Genomic DNA, 18179 nt, shown 5'->3' with positions numbered 1-18179 from the left:
GAGTTTTACCCAAGTTGTAATGGCAATTTAGGATGTTGTTTGAGCGAAATTATTTACAGTTTAATTATTTTTTTGCAGAATTCAAATAACATTTTTAAAGAACCCATATTTTGACACAAATTTAGTTTAGTCAAATTTAACGTGTTATGTATGAAAACCCCATTTTCATTGGCAACATTACCATTTTAATATAGTTATTTAAATTAAAATGAATATGGTTATAATTATTGGAAGTACTGAGAAATAGTATTGAAAATGTTTTTTGCAAATTATTTACTGGTTTGAATGAAAGCTTAAAAGGAGTTGTTAAAGAGTGAACATGGGAGTAATTTAAGTCCTAAAAGGAGAATAAATGTCAACGGTAGCATCTGATTTTGTTGATGAACGTCAGCCAATCGCCTTGATGACTGTGTGCCTCATTTCCTGCTTCTTACCTGCTCAATGATGCATGTTGCAGATAGAAGCCAAGTGCACTGTGTACTCATGCATTTGTTGAGATGTTCCCTCATGATCACACACACACACACACACACACACACACACACACACACACACACACACACACACACACACACACACACACGCACACGGTTGATTAAACTCAATGCATCTCGGTCCTTTCAGCTTCTTGTCTTCCATCACTTCAATTGTATTCTTCTAAGTATCATTTTAAGCATTCACTGCTGCCTTTTTGGGAGTTTTTGTGGGCAGGCCGCCCTCAACGTTGGCATCCATGAATGAAGCACTAATGGCCATCTTATGTGTGTGTCACAACTCATCTGCCATGCCGTGTGTCACTGTGCGTGGTAAAGACAAAAGTCCTCGGTTCGCAGTGAGGAAGTGCTGCATCGACAGTCTGAGCTTGTGCATTCATGTTTGGGTGCCTGCAGCAATGTGCGTTTGAGTCAGGAGAAATCACTTTTTTTTCCTAGGTTTCTATTGTGAAAAATCGCAGTCCTATTTGCAACATATACAGAACACATACTAATGCTGCCTTATTATTGTACATCCATCCATCCATCCATTTCCTACCGCTTATTCCCTTTCGGGGTTGCGGGGGGCGCTGGCGCCTATCTCAGCTACAATCGGGCGGAAGGCAGGGTACACCCTTGGAGAAAAAAATAAATACAAAATATAATACAAGCTTTGTTCCTATAATAATGGGCTTTTTATTTCTCATAAAAACATGGCATTATAATATTGCAGGTTTTTTTACAAAAAAATATGAATTTATTCTCTTAATATTGAACGTTTTTGTCTTTTGAAAATATGACTTTAATTATGATGATGATGTTTTGTTCTTGATTTTTTTTTCTCTTTTCACTACGGCTGTAATACCCCTTTGCAGTATGATATAATTCTACACATCTAATTGCTTGAAGACACGTTTTTGTTAGATTTTTTCCCTTATTTTTAAATAAGGCTGTCCCTGAAAATAGAGCCTTTGATTTTCTCCCCCTCAGCAGTTGTCCCTTGACATTTTGTTAATTTGAAACTCTTATCTTAATTAGGTGTTATGTAAGATGATTGTGTTGATTTTCTTTTGTCCTTTCTTTCTGTGTGTGTGCGGGTGTTTTGTAATACAGCTGCGACTCAGACGGCCTTAGGAGTCACAAAGAAGCCCTCAGTGTGCTGGAGGCCATCGTTACGGCGGTGCACCACAGTGTGCAGAAAGGGTAGGAGTTAATTCATGTCGATCTTTTTTAGAGTGGCATCAAAGTTTGCATGGTGTCTTACATACGCTCATGCACACCTTCTCAGTGACAATACGGCGACATCAGACGACCTGCTGGCCTGGTTGCGTCCGTTCTGCGGCGAAGCGTCTCTACCTGTGCGTCCTCGCATTGCTGTGCTACAGATTCTGGAGAGTAATTTCAGCCTGCGAGACAGCGACGTCCGTCTGCTGCTGCTCTACAGGACAGAGGCTGTGCTGAAAGACAGACAGGTATGTGATTCTATCAGTCGGCATCTTAATGACAGCAGACAGTAAACAATTTGTTTTATTATGTTTGTTGGATCTAATGAAGTCTGCAGTGAGTTTTAATCTGTGATGTATTTGGAAAAAAAAAAGTGAACGCCGTGATACGTTTTTTTAATTATTGCGCGGCGTATTCCTAAAATAAGCCAAATACGTAAATATTATATGTTGTTATAAATATGCCTGTTACTACATTACATATGTGCTTACATCATGTATATAAAACCTTAATGGAGGTGTTTGGATTTTCTTGAAAGTGCTTTATGGGGCGGCATAGCTCGGTTGGTAGAGTGGCCGTGTCAGCAACTTGAGGGTTGCAGGTTCGATTCCCGCTTGTGCCATCCTAGTTACTGCCATTGTGTCCTTGGGCAAGACACTTTACCCACCTGCTCCCAGTGCCACCCACACTGGTGTAAATGTAACTTAGATATTGGGTGTCACTATGTAAAGCGCTTTGAGTCACTTGAGAAAAGCGCTATATAAATATAATTCACTTCACTTTATGGGCAGAATTGAGCTGCTCCCATAGGCTCCATTTTAAGCGGACTTTTGATCGCATTTATTTACATTTATTTGCATTAAAAAAACATGTGTTTTTGTCTTACGTAAGGATTGTAAATAATAGGAAAAATTCCCCAAAAAGTGCATTTCCCCTTTAAATGCTGCATGCTTTTGCATATGCATAGCTATGGCTGTAGGCAATCTCCTTGCTTACAATCAATTTAGAAGCAATAATATAGCTGGGTGAGCAGTTTTTCCCTCACCGCGTTTACAACCTTGCTTCTTTTGTGCTGCAGTGGGCGATATATTTCTTAACAAATTACCGTGTGGTCAAAACCAGCTATGTTTTGCTTTGTACTTTGTCATGCACTTTAATGTAATTGTTTGGGACAGTATATCTCAGTACATACCTTCTTGTTTATAGTCGTTTTTTACCTTACTTTTATGATGCAGAAAACCTTTTTTATACAGTTAATAAAGTCACTTGAAATATTGCCTCTATAGTTAAGGAAGCATTTATGGTGGCCACAGTTTCACCCGTGATTAGATTACCGTAATCTTCGGACTATAAATCGCAGTTTTTTTCATAGTTTGGCCGAGGGTGCGACATATACTCCGGAGCAATTTATGTGTGAAATTATTAACACATTACCGTAAAATATCAAATAATATTATTTATCTCATTCGCGGAAGAGACGAGGAAAATGTCAGCAATCGTCACATACACTTCAACCAATAAGAATTCGGCGGGGGAGGGTCATGGCAGAAGTGCATTGTTAGTCATGGAATGCTAACTGCTATATGCTATATGCTACTGCCGTAGTTATTAAAATGGATCATTTCATCGTTGGCGGTAACTTATAAAAACTGAGAAGGGCTGAACAAAAATTGGACCGAAAAGGAAATCATGTACTGCAGATTACAAGCTGGACGTAGTGAAATATGCAGCAGAAAACGACAAGACGAAGCAGCGCATACCTTTGGAGTTGGCAGAGTTGTTTAGAAGCGACATCGAGGAAGAAGATTTCATGGGATTTAGAGATTAGGAGTGACAGATTGTTTGTTAAACGTATAGCATGTTCTATATGTTGTAGTTTTTTGAATAAGTCTTACTATAATATGTTACGTTAACATACCAGGCACCTTCTCAGTTGGTTATTTATGCGTCATATAACATACACTTATTCAGCCTGTTGTTCACTATTCTTTATTTATTTTAAATTGCCTTTCAAATTTGTATTCTTGGTGTTGGATTTTATCAAATAAATTTCCCACAAAAATGCGACTTATACTCTAGTGCGACGTATATATGTTTTTTTCCTTCTTTATTATCCATTTTCGGCCGGTGCGATGTATACTCTTAAGTGATTCATAATCCGAAAAATACGGTAATTCACTTTAAGATTATTGTATACAACACATTAAAACAGCATCACAAAATGGATTAGGTTCAACTTTTTGTAGGTTAAAATGTAGTTTGTTGTGGTTTCATTTTATGTTTCCTGCGGTGGGGTACCAAACCTCGGTTTTAGAGTACCTTAATGAGTGGTGCTCGACGCAGTGCAGTCTTTTGTATCATCACTGAACTGTACCGCTTGGTGGAAACACACGACAATAGCATAAGATATCCGTGTTCGAAGATTTTCTATTTTCTATTCTATTCTATTTTCTATTTTTCTATTTTCTGTTCTGGAAACAGCTGGTTTCATTTCGTGATTGACCAATTATTGGCCTGAGCTTCTTAGTTAAAGTGTAAATGTATGTACACAGCCTTTGTCAGACCAGGTAGACAGGTTAGTGTGTGTGTGCATGTGTGCCGTTCACTCTAACTAATTGGCCGCTCTGCCGACATTTGGCTGACTCTGATGTGGCGCTCGCACATGTAGACTATGGAGAAAGTGAACATCCAAAAGGATCAGTTAATTCATCTCTTTTTTTATTTTCTTTTTAAAAGACCGTGTCATGAGAGCATGACTCATTCCGGAAGATAAGAAAACTTTTTATGCTGTCTTTTAAAGTCCATTAAATATATAGTTTGGGTTTTTCGTCGCCAAGTTTTAAAAGAAGAATTTTATCAATTGTTTTTCATTGAATTGTTTTTAAGACATGGAAGCAAAAAATATTCAAACACATTTTTCCTATTGTGTTTGAATACAGGATATAGAATATATTCTATATTCGATATAGGATATCGGATATCAACACAAACTAATTGATTATTATTTTTGGAGAGAAAGATGCACGTATCAACTGGTCATGTGAGTTATCACCATTCTAATTTTGCCAGTCCTGGAAACCTCACATTACTTTTTCTTACCACTCATTCTGTATTGCTTTGTTTACTGTGAGCCTAGAATTGTTTTAGCAATCATGCAATTATTATTATGTGTACCTAACTTTGCTGGATTCTTGAGATACAAACAACATTAAATATTAGATTGTGCAACTTTATTTTTGAGCAGGCAAATGCTACAAAGTCGATATTTGTTCAATCGGTCATTTGGTGCAAGTCAGTGGAAAGGCCACCACTTTCTGTTTATGATGCATCACAACAGAAGGGCACATAGTTGTAAATACATACTAAGCAAACAGTGATTGATAACAGTTGGTAAACAAAGATAGACAGATGTTATGGAAACCCTTTGACTTAACGAGGCACCATTTAGGGCTTTAAAGTCTTACCGCAAATGACAACAGGAGGATGTCGGCCATATTGTAAGGCTGACATATCGGTAGCAAAAACATGATGTGGGAGGAGGGAATTGTGGGGAGCACACATAGATTTTGTGACTTCATCATGAATGATTAGTCATACCAGCTGGCTGCTCAAATGTCACCTCTGTCAAGAAGGGAGCGCTTCATTTGTGCATGTGCATGTCTCCCTGCATGTATTGGCCTTTCACAACAATTTACTTAATTTTTGGTGGCATGTCACACAAACTCATGCACATCCATAAACTTTTGCACGCATTTATGCACGCTTAAACTTGCATAATTACTGTACCTCCAACAAAATGCGTTTAGTTTTAATTGCATGCATGTGTTTTATTTATTCTACAATATTATTCCTATTGATTCTTACACTTTTGTATATTTTGACTTATAATAAATTCTGAGGTGCAATTGAACTGAAAAAAATTATGAATTAAATCAGAAAAGTTTGCTTCCTTCCCAACTTTTATCTGATCTATGTTTAAATGGATAGCCACATTTTATTAAACAAATATTTCATAATGGACAGATTTTATTTAAAATATATGCACATGGTCAGAAATCAGTAATTATTTGGATACTGGCTTAAGAACCTTTAAAGAACATTTAGATTAGATTTTTTAAGTTTTAAAATGCTTAAATAATGTGACTACAAAACTTGAGTGAAATTTAATGGCAAAGTACCATCACATTTTAAGAGTTTGCAGCTGGCTTATTAAGTACTGTATTTTTCGGACTGTAAGTCGCAGTTTTTTTCATAGTTTGGCCTGGGGTTCGACAAATACTCCGGAGCGACTTATATGTGAAATTATTAACACATTATCGTAAAATATCAAATAATATTATTCATCTCATTCGCGGAAGAGACCAAGAAAATGTCAGCAATCGTCACACACACACGTCAGTAATCGTCAAATACACGTCAACCAAAAAGAATTCGGCGGGGGAGGGTCATGGCAGAAGTGCATTGTGGGTCATGGAATGCTAACTGCTATATGCTATATGCTACTGCCGTAGCTATTAAAATGGATCATTTCATTGTTGGCGGTAACTTATAAAAACTGAGAAGGGCTGAACAAAAATGGCACCGAAAAGGAAATCATGTACTGCAGATTACAAGCTGGACGTAGTGAAATATGCAGCAGAAAACGACAAGAGGAAGCGCCGCATATCTTTGGAGTTGGCAGAGTTGTTTAGAAACGACATCGAGGAAGAGGATTTAATCGGATTTAGCGATTAGGAGTGACAGATTGTTTGGTAAACGTATAGCATGTTCTATATGTTATAGTTATTTGAATGACTCTTACCGTAATATGTTACGTTAACATACCAGGCACCCTCTCAGCTGGTTATTTATGCATCATATAACGTACACTTATTCAGCCTGCTGTTCACTATTCTTTATTTATTTGAAATTGCCTTTCAAATGTCTATTCTTGGTGTTGGATTTTATCAAATAAATTTTCCCCAAAAATGCGACTTATACTCCAGTGTGACGTATATATGTTTTTTTCTGTCTTTATTACGCATTTTCGACCGGTGCGACGTATACTCCAGAGTGACTTATAATCCTGAAAATACGGTAAATAAATACGAGTTTAACATTGTTTGGTAAGAAATCAGTAAAGAATGTATAATAATACTACATTAATTAAATAAAACTGTGGTACCTCGGGTTTTCATAAGCCCCATTTTCCATATGATTCAGGTTTTTTTTTTAATGCAAAGTTTTTCCTGTTTTTTTTATGCCCAAAACATTGCAAGTAACAAACTACCGGTAATCCGTTTGTATCATTTTGTTGAATCAAATGCCTAAACAAAGAACATCACCCGTCGTTGACGCAGCCTTTGTGCTTTTTTAATGAAGTACAACTGCAAAATACGCCATAATGGCACCAAAGAATGTTGTGAGTGCCAGCACTTTAATGAGGAAAAAAAACTATCGAGTTTAAGAAAGAAGTCGTCGAGCATGAAGGCGTTTACTCCGTCATCTCTGTCTTCACAACAACACTTTTTAATAGTAGGCGAAATCAATGTTAAATGTTAATTGTTAATTATGTGTGTAAAACTGTAATTATTTTTTATAAAGTATTTTTTTGTTAATATGTTTGTGTGTGGAACAATTTATCTTGACTTAAATAATTTATTTTGTTAAAAATGTTGTTTGGTTTTGGTACGATTTGGTTTTGATCTGACTTTTTGGAATGAAAACCAAGGTACCAAAGAAAAAGAATGGAAAGACATTTAAATATACAAAATTGCACAATTTTGACTTCATTTTTATGTTACATTACGTATGTCTTGTTAGGTTATATAATTGTCCCCTTCCTAAATATTACATCCGATGGAGGCTATGTTGCGATCAGTCCCAACAGGTCAAACGTTTCTGCCATGCTGGCCAACAACACCTACAACTTACCTTGGCAGCTTTCTTCCACAGCCCCTTGGGCTCCAAAAGCCCAAACTTTTTCTTTTTTAACCCTCAGAGGCGAGGAGAGGATAGGCTTTGTCATCGCTATGGTACCTACAACTGATGATTCAGTCACAATTAAAAGAAAAAAAAGCACTGGAGAGCAGGCAGAGCAATAAAAAAAGCCAACAGACGAGTGGAAATAAGGCAAAAGAGGGCCCGAGGATAGTTGAAATGATGATGGGAGTAGGAGGAACAAAGCGGAAGGACTTGGATGGCGGCCACTCGTGTACTGTCATCATAGTTGTCATGCAGCTTTCTCCCACTCAGAATCATGATGGCTTTGTTAACTTGGTTTGTTTTTACTGCCATTTTCATCATTGCACAAAGGCTGCAATGATTATAAAACATCTAAACACCATTTATCACATACAACAACGTAACATTAAAGGACCCACAGTGTCCAGATGACGGAAATTTTACCAACCAATTCTCTTTATGTATTTTTTGCCCCTGAAAGGGATGGCTGTCTTTTCCTATAATATCAGTTAGTTACAGAGTAACCAGTAAATAACTAACTTGATATGCCGCCGCCCCTTCTTAATGTTACGTTATCTATAAAATTAGAGCTCATTTTTCCACATAGACAGTGTGGATAAAGGAATGTCAGATTATTATTTTGATCACTTAATTGTATGTTTTTGTTGCCCTGGTCCATGATAACATGACAACTGGTGGCTTAATATTATGAGCGAAGAAGTAATTATAAAATAACTGTCATTCTCCTCTTCCTTAATCACTGTAGTAGGGTTGTAATGATCTGTTTTAACAACAATTTGATATTTGTAGTTGCAGATATAATTTAGGGACATTATAAATTCTTTAGAATGATACGAAACGATTCAGTAAGTTGAAATCAATTCAGTAACTTTATAGCAAAAAAAATCAAGCAGTGTGAAAGAAAGAAATACTCAATACTGAACACTGCAGGTGAAGTTCCCTATATTCCTGTAGTTTCTTGTAAAGTAATTATGTATAACTTAACTATAAATACAAACAAATAAGTTAACAACAATCAATGGCCAATACAGTCACATCTTATTTGAAATTAAGTGCAACCAATACTTTAGGTTGAATTAACAAGAGGAAACATTTTCTGCTCATATTTTAAAAATGCAAGCAATGTTCAATACAAGTACAGTAAGTAACCAACATTTTAACTGTAAAATTTCTTGCTAAATAAGGTTCCCTGGCCTCCCTTCCAAATTTCCATAGCCTGTTTCATCCATCTTTTCTATTTCTTTCTTTCTCATCAAATGACTTCTTGTCGTTAGTATTCATTGTGGCTTTTGAAATCGTGCTGTAGCTGAAAGTTATGATTGTCAGTGGAGAAGGAGAGACGGTCTTAGATTCAGTCTCAGACGCTTTCTTAAAGGCCTACTGAAACCCACTACTACCCACCACGCAGTCTGATAGTTTATACATCAATGATGAAATATTAACATTGCAACACATGCCAATACGGCCTTTTTAGTTTACTAAATTGCAATTTTAAATTTCCCGGGAGTTTCTTCTTGAAAACGTTGCGTAATGATGACGTGTACGCATGACGTCATGGGCTGTTAGGAAATATGAGCGCTGCACACACACACAGCTAAAAGTTGTCTGCTTTAACGGCATAATTACAAAGTACTTTGGAGATCTGTGTTGCTGAATCTTTTGCAATTTGTTAAATTAATATTGGAGAAGTCAAAGTAGAAAGATGGAGTTGGGAAGCTTTAGCCTTTAGCCACACAAACACACGGTGATTCCTTGTTTAAAATTCCCGGAGGTGAAACTTTACTATGGATCAGAGCGGTCAAGCGAACATGGATCCTGACCGAATGTCAACCAGCAGTTTTCGGTGAGAAAATTGTGGTTAAAAAGTCGCTTCTTACCGGAGATCAGCTGAGTTTGTCCCAACCATAAAGCTGCCGTCGACTTCCCTAAGACATTGGCGTCAAGACATCCGTGGACACACACCTCTGACTATCAGGTACTATTTAACTCACTAAAACACTAGCAACACAATAGAAAGATAAGGGATTTATCAGAATTATCCTAGTAAATGTGTCTAAAAACATCTGAATCCGTCCCAATGCAATCACATTTTTTTTTTCTAGTCCGTCGCTATCAATATCCTCAAACACGAATCTTTCATCCTCGTTCAAATTAATGGGGAAATTGTCGTTTTCTCGGTCCGAATAGCTCTTTTTGTTGGAGGCTCCCATTAAAAACAATGTGAATATGTGCGAAGCCATCAACATGTGACGTCATCGTCTGCGACTTCCGGTAGAGGCAGGGCTTTTCTGTTAGCGACCGAAAGTTTCGAACTTTATTGTGGATGTTCTCTACTAAATCCTTTCAGCAAAAATATGGCAATATATCGAAATGATCAAGTATGACACATAGAATGGACTTGCTATCCCCGTTTAAATAAGAAAATCTCATTCCAGTAGGCCTTTAACAAGCGGTAACAAACTCAGGGAGTCAAAACAAACTTTTAGACACTCAGCACAAAGACACCCAAACTAACCTCTCGCAGAACTCTGTTCACTAGTCTGCCGCCCTCGCACACGTCACACACAACAGCACCACCTCTTAAAGGCACACAGACACACGTCAAATACGTTACACTATTGGCTTGGGGCGTTTGCCTTTGTTATAACTTTTCTCGACCACCGTAGACATCCACCTATTTTGTTTTGATGACGCCACAGATGGGAAAATAGACTTAACATTTATAATCTTGATATTGAAAATTGCTAAACTTAATACAAAGTCTACCGTGCTTTTTCTCGGATCAATGAAATTGATCGATTCCCTTTTAAAACGATCTTGGATCGATACTTACCTCTTGGAAGGCAAACTTATCGAGCACAGATCGATATATTTAAAATTTTGGAATGTACATCGATGTATCGATCAACTGTTACACCCTTACACCATAGCCTTTTTTTCCATTGTGCACTTTTAGCATTCCGTCAAAGATCTTGCGGAAAACATCAGTAGAAGAGGATGCAACATAGAATACTTGCGGCTTACCTTGTTTTTCTCTCGTTTTTGAGTGCTGGGTCTGCTCTTTTTTCCTTGTTTTTCTACAGGTTCCAACTCAGTCTTTCTCCCCTCGAGGGTGCTCCTGATTTTTAGGATTGCATTCAGCTGGAGTCTTTTTCCCGTTCAAACGCCGACCAAAACCCTTTTTCTTTGAAGACAAAATCAGTAAAATGATTGCTGAAAAATACACACATCTCGCTTATTCCGTCCCGTTTTGCACGTGTCAAATTGACTGGAGATATTCTTACTTTCTTCATATTCCCATAATTTGGAAATGTATGCAGGCTGATCCCTTCTTTAGTTGTTATGCTACAAAAATGCATCTTGCAGGATATTTTATAATTCCTTCAGTTTTTTGGTGAAATTAACTTGATTCGGGATGAAGATACTCCCAAATCGCATACTACGCAATATGAAAACAGGCTGATGGCAACCCATCCACATTTGTTTGATAAAAAGCGGGCGTTCCAAAATGTGCTGAAAATCATTAGAAAACAATCTTAAATAACTACTGTGTGTATTTTGGGGTAATTTTACCAGTAGACTTCATTTTAGGTCAAGAATTATGAAATAGTGCCACTGTTGTCAGCATTAAAGGAGCCCTTAATAGGGGAACTGCTTTTATTGGAATGTTGCCTATAATTCACAATCCTTATGCTAGACAAGCACATATATGTTTTTCTTTTTTAATGCATTTTAACTCTTCAAAAAACGCTAGCAAAAATCAGCCAACAATGAGGCTAACGGGGTTTGTGCCATTCCGCCTAACAAGCACTCTATAAAAGATCCAAAAACCTCTGTCCAAGTTTTATATATGGCATAGATCAACATATTTTTGTCATTTTAAGGGTACCGCAGTACATAAATTTCACAAACACATCACAACATTCACTATTTCCTTCAACAACAACAATATTACTAATCATGGCAGACTTCATGAAAGACAACAAGGACTACTTTGGAACAAATGATGATCCACAGTCTTTTATTTCTGAGCCTGAATATAAGGAGGATGAACTACAAGCGAGACGCTATGTGCCAAACAGATCCAGCATTAGAGAAACAATAAGCAGCATGCAGCATTACTGCTAAGTGCTAAACAAGAAATATACGGAAAACTGAAAACAAAATAAAACAATCACTTATTGTGCAATGTCTGCTCTCACTGGGATGCGGACAAATGGGATATATTCCCGTTTATATGAAGAATTAATCATAATCCTAAAACATGTTAAAAAAAGAAAGAAATGTCTGCAAACAATCGTCTTTTCATGTCTTTCTCGCCATTTTCGGGTATATGTTGACCACACGTGCAAAACTGCTAGCACATCCAAAGCTGATCTACTAAACGTGTGCAAAATGGATTGTGTCTGTTAAGTGAGCAGAATAAGGCCTGCAATCCATTTTGCGTTTGTTTTTGTTAATATACAGAATATATGTTGATCATCAAAACACCCAATACTGGAAGGAGAAAAATGTACATAGAATTATTTACCACACGCAATGTGATTTATCAACATTCATCATTTTTTTGCGTGCGCTTTTATTTGGCACGTGTCAGAAGGACGTGCAATTGCACAGTTGCACACACGGCTGCAGGATTGGTGCTCGCGCTTTGCAGACAGGTAATGGATTGATGAGAATCCTCCATCCTACGTATGTGTGTGTCAACAGTTTGATGGACGGTGAGAAATAAAAGTATTAGACATATTGTCTATTAAACAATTTAATTTCATTATTTTATTGCTGCTGGATGGCTCATGGGGCTGTAGAAAATGAATTCCATTGATGCGTTTTGGTGTCTTCTGGCGTTTTTTTATTGATTTAGGAAATGTTTTACTATAGTATACCTCCTTCATGAAAAGATGTCTTATATTATGCATTTGCTTGCGTTTTAGCCATTCCAGAAGCACAAATGCACTGGTGATGCAATACACAGCCTGGCACAGAATTAAGTGTCAGTGTGCATATTTTTCTGTTGTCTAGATTGCGATTTAGAAAAAGGTGTTACAGATTACAGATGTGTGCTGCTGTATTAACACATCACACACAGGTAGACGCCTGGTAACATGGCTGTACAGAAAATGATATGTGGTAAAAGCCCCATATGCAGGCAAAAGCCTCGTTTAAAAAAAGGCGGTCTGCACCACTTTTCAATTGCACATGCAGTGTTAGTAAATCACACCCACTCATAGTACACCCTATTTTATTTTTTGCATATGCTGTCTGGCACTTGGTATTTGGATCTTAATAAATCAGGCTCAGAGTGAGCTACATTACTAACTTCATGCCAGGTTAGCATATTTGCTAAAGAATTAAAAAAAAAGATCAAACTTACAGTGGTCACGTCTGCAGCCATCCGGATATTTGGCAGAGCTCCAGGCTGCATTTTAAGACATGCAGCAAAGCCTGATGAAGGCAGGTGTTGTTTCATGAATCCCTTGTGCACTTCAGAAAGCAACCCTCTTCTCCTAAAAGTGAAGCAAACAAGTTAAGGAGTAAAATGATTTTGAGGGGAAACATTACTGTTAGAATGTCATCAATCGAGTGCACTACTTATCTGGAGCCAGCAGACCTGGCCAGTTGGCTGCCGAAAGAGCAACAACACTACGTCCAGGATGTTGAACTCTTCATTGGGATAAGTTTCACATTTGTCTCAATCTCACCGTCGTTTTGCAAGTCCTCATGAGGATTTTGTGTCTTCATTTCCCCCACCCCGCTGATACTCGTCTTAAGTAATTGGCGAGCACATGTATTTGTTTTTCCTAGTGTTCCTTTTTTCCTTGACCTTCTTTCGCTTGTTGGAATATTCATGGATGCCCTCCTACAGGCATGCATGATTAAGGATAGGTTGGAGTCTGGGCGCAAATGGGTTTGATATTAAAATATACTGTGTGCGTGTGTGCGCGTGTGTGTGTGTTTAATATTGATGTCGAGCAGGTGTGAGCGTGTGTGTATGGAAATGGATTAAATTTTTCCCTTTTTTTGTCTAACCTTGATGTGCACTTTCTCTAACCCCTCCCCCCTTTTCATTGCCCCCACATTTGAGGGGTTCTTTAAGAACGCTGTGTTGGCATAAGTAGCACAGTGAAATCACTTGTGTATTGCGAATGCATCTGCAGTGTCCAGGTGTATACATGGTGGTTGTCTGCCAGAATGATTTTATTATTGGTTTTTATTAAGTTTCTTAATTTATTTTTTTTATTAAGTATGGTGAATTTTTGTGTATGATTTTAACAAATTTTTTAATGTTGCTTTTTGGCTTTAATAAGAAAAATGGCATTATTTTAATTTTGCCAATCATTAGCATTATCATGCTACATCAAAAACAAAGGATGCAGATGCTTGACGTGTGCAGGTTTTCACTGAACAGCACGCCATTCTTTATTAAGTTGTGTGTGTGCGTCTGTGTGTGTGTTTAAAGGTAAACGTGTGTGTGTTGAAATCAAATTTCAAAAGAATCCCTGACGGCTTGGATGTTGTAGTGTTTATTTAGCGTTCCCTGAGTGAGTGGAGGTGACGTATGGAGAAAATCATTTTCACAGGACTTTATTGAAGACCACGTTTACTGATTGTGTCCGTGACTGCATGCTTGCGCGTGGGCGTATGCGTGCGTGTGTGTGTGAGTGTGTTTGTGTATCTTTTAAATGGATGTAAAGAAGCGTCATGCCACTTGGTCTCAGGAGAAATAGATGACTGGTCTTTCATGTGTGTAGTCACACACACCTCACAACATAAATCATGCTTTGAAAAAAAGCAAATCATCCGGACGTGTCTTTCATATGGCATCGTTATTTATATCTTGATGTGCCGAAAAGCACTTTTTATATTTGGTGGAGATGTTGGGCTAACCTAAAAGAAATTGTCATTTTACCAGCAAAAAGTTGTGATGGTAATGAAAGAAAAAAGTCATAAAAAACACATCCTCCTGAGAACAAGCAGCATCTGCAGTGGACATTTGTGGTTTATTTTCTGACTCAAGAAGTAAAGCAAAAATAAATGTCCAGTGGATGCAGGTTGTCAGGAGACATGCACCTGGGGATAGGTTGACTGGCTACACTAAATTGGTCCTAGTGTGTTAATGTGGGTGTGAATGTTGTCTGTTTATTTGTGTTGGCCCTGCAATGAGGTGGCGACTTGTCCAGGGTGTACGTTGCCTTCCGCCCGATTCTAGCTGCGATAGGCACCAGCGCCCTCCGAGACCCCAAAGGGAATAAGCGGTAGACAATGTATGGATAGATAAGTTACATTTTATGAACATAAAGTCATAATGCAACGAGAATGAAGTTGTAACTAAAAAGAATGTATCAAAATTATCAAGAAAAATACATAAAATTGTAAGGAAAAATGTTTTGTCTTAGGAGAATAACGTAAAATTATGAAAAAAAAATGTGCATAAGTTCTAATGAAATGAAATCGTAATGTTACAAGAAAATGTGGATAATTTTGCAAGAATAAATGTTTTAATGGGACTTATGATGTTTTTGTTCAACTTTTAAACACATCCTTGTGGTGGAGACCAGTCTTTTTCCACTAGTGTACCGAGAGATACAGTCTGGTGTGCCGTGGTAAATTATTTAATTTTACCTATTTAAGTTCAAAATTGTTTTTGCAAACCAGTAATTATAGTCTGCAAATTATGTGTTGTTGAGTGTTGGTGCCATCAATCAATCAATCAGTCAATGTTTACTTATATAGCCCTAAATCACTAGTGTCTCAAAGGGCTGCACAAACCACTACGACATCCTCGGTAGGCCCACATAAGGGGAAGGAAAACTCACAGCCAGTGGGACATCGGTGACAATAATGACCCAGTGGGACGTCGGTGACAATGATGACTATGAGAACATGATACTGTGATACTGATGATACTGATGACTATGAGAACATGATACTGTGAAAGATCAATCCATAATGGATCCAACACAGTCGCGAGAGTCCAGTCCAAAGCGGATCCAACACAGCAGCGAGAGTCCCGTTCACAGCAGAGCCAGTAGGAAACCATCCCAAGCGGAGGCTGATCAGCAGCGCAGAGATGTCCCCAGCCGATACACAGGCGAGCAGTACATGGCCACCGGATCGGACCGGACTCCCTCCACAAAGGAGAGTGGGACATAGAAGAAAAAGAAGAGAAACGGCAAATCAACTGGTCTAAAAAGGGAGTCTATTTAAAGGCTAGAGTATACAAATGAGTTTTAAGGTGAGACTTAAATGCTTCTACTGAGGTAGAGTTTACAAATTAGTTTTAAGGTGAGACTTAAATGCTTCTACTGAGGTGGCATCTCGAACTGTTACCGGGAGGGCATTCCAGAGTACTGGAGCCCGAAATGAAAAAGCTCTACAGCCCGCAGACTTTTTTTGGGCTTTGGGGATCACTAATAAGCCGGAGTCCTTTGAACGCAGATTTCTTGCCGGGACATATGGTACAATACAATCGGCAAGATAGGATGGAGCTAGACCGTGTAGTATTTTATACGTAAGTAGTAAAACCTTAAAGTCACATCTTAAGTGCACAGGAAGCCAGTGCAGGTGAGCCAGTACAGGCGTAATGTGATCAAACTTTCTTGTTCTTGTCAAAAGTCTAGCAGCCGCATTTTGTACCAACTGTAATCTTTTAATGCTAGACATGGGGAGACCCGAAAATAATACGTTACAGTAGTCGAGGAGAGACGTAACAAACGCATGGATAATGATCTCAGCGTCTTTAGTGGACAGAATGGAGCGAATTTTAGCGATATTGCGGAGATGAAAGAAGGCCGTTTTAGTAACGCTTTTAATGTGTGCCTCAAAGGAGAGAGTTGGGTCGAAGATAATACCCAGATTCTTTACTGTGTCGCCTTGTTTAATTGTTTGGTTGTCAAATGTTAGAGTTGTATTATTAAATAGAGTTCGGTGTCTAGCAGGACCGATAATCAGCATTTCCGTTTTTTTGGCGTTGAGTTGCAAAAAGTTAGCGGACATCCATTGTTTAATTTCATTAAGACACGCCTCCAGCTGACTCCAATCCGGCATGTTGGTCAGCTTTAGGGGCATGTAGAGTTGGGTGTCATCAGCATAACAGTGAAAGCTAACACCGTATTTGCGTATGATGTCACCTAGCGGCAGCATGTAGATGCTGAAGAGTGCAGGGCCAAGGACCGAACCCTGGGGAACTCCACACGTTACCTTAACGTAGTCCGAGGTCACATTGTTATGGGAGACACACTGCATCCTATCAGTAAGATAAGAGTTAAACCAAGACAGGGCTAAGTCTGACATACCAATTCGTGTTTTGATACGTTCTAATAAAATATTATGATCGACAGTATCGAAAGCAGCGCTAAGATCGAGGAGCAGCAACATAGATGACGCATCAGAATCCATCGTTAGCAATAGATCATTAGTCATTTTTGCGAGGGCTGTCTCCGTCGAGTGATTTGCCCTGAAACCGGATTGAAAGGTTTCACATAGATTGTTAGACGCTAAGTGTTCATTTAGCTGCTCCGCAACAATTTTTTAGAGGATTTTTTAAATAAAGGGAAGGTGAGACACTGGTCGGTAGTTTACCATGAGGTCAGGATCGAGGTTAGGTCTTTTAAGAAGAGGATGAATAACCGCTTTTTTGAATGCTAGGGGAACAGTGCCCGAGGAAAGTGATAAGTTTATAATATTTAGCACTGATGGACCTAATAATACAAAGAGCTCCTTGATCAGTTTCCTAGGAAGAGGGTCAAGTAAACATGTTGTTTGTTTTATTCCATTTACACGTTGTAACAATTCCTCTAATGTTATTTCCTCAAAACGAGAGAAACTATTTTGGAGGGCAGTATCCGCCGTATATACAATTGTGTCAGTGTTAATAGAACCCCGTTGTAGCTGGGACGCATTGTCTTTAATCTCCTTTCTAATGACTTCAATTTTCTTACTAAAGAATTGCATAAAGTCATCAGCTGAGTGGGTGGAGCTACTGGAAGGAGTCCCTTGTTGGGTTAGCGATGCTACCGTACTAAACAAAAATTTAGGATTGTTTTTATTACGGTGGATGAGATTTGAGTAATATTTAGCTTTAGCTAAGGTAAGCATGCGTTTATAAGTTATTAAACCATCACTCCATGCTTGATGGTGCACCTCAAGTTTAGTCGTGCGCTATTTGCATTCCAGCTTTCTGCATAATAATTTCTGAGCTCTAGTTTCTTCTGTAAACCACGGGGTGCGCTTTTTTGGAGCCTTTTTTAACTTTAGCGGTGCTATGTTATCAATGGTTTCGCGCAGGGCGTCGTTAAAGTTGTTAGTGAGGTTATCAATAGAGCCCACATATTTTGGGAATGGTGCCATTACCGAGGGCAGTAGGTCAGCAAGAGTTGTCGTTGTGGCCGTATTAATGTTGCGGCTGCTATAGCAGTTATTATTATTATTAGTTTGACGAACATGCGTCTGAACCTCGAATTTTATAAGGTAATGATCGGACAATACTTTAGTATACGGGAGTATCGTAACTTTGGA

The 18179-nt window shown here is 38.3% G+C and overlaps 1 protein-coding gene across 1 annotated transcript in view; it reads left to right on the top strand.

Moving 5' to 3' along the window:
* Positions 1-18179, top strand: part of nbas (NBAS subunit of NRZ tethering complex) — a 383924-nt gene that overhangs the window by 317614 nt on the left and 48131 nt on the right. The window contains exons 48-49 of the mRNA XM_061900721.1: positions 1587-1676; positions 1762-1945. Of these exons, the coding sequence (XP_061756705.1) occupies positions 1587-1676; positions 1762-1945 (274 nt within the window). The remainder of the gene's footprint in view (positions 1-1586; positions 1677-1761; positions 1946-18179) is intronic.

The sequence above is a fragment of the Nerophis ophidion genome, linkage group LG05 (assembly GCF_033978795.1).
Source record: "Nerophis ophidion isolate RoL-2023_Sa linkage group LG05, RoL_Noph_v1.0, whole genome shotgun sequence".
NCBI classification, from domain to species: domain Eukaryota; kingdom Metazoa; phylum Chordata; class Actinopteri; order Syngnathiformes; family Syngnathidae; genus Nerophis; species Nerophis ophidion.
This window is presented reverse-complemented; position numbering and strand designations above follow the sequence as displayed.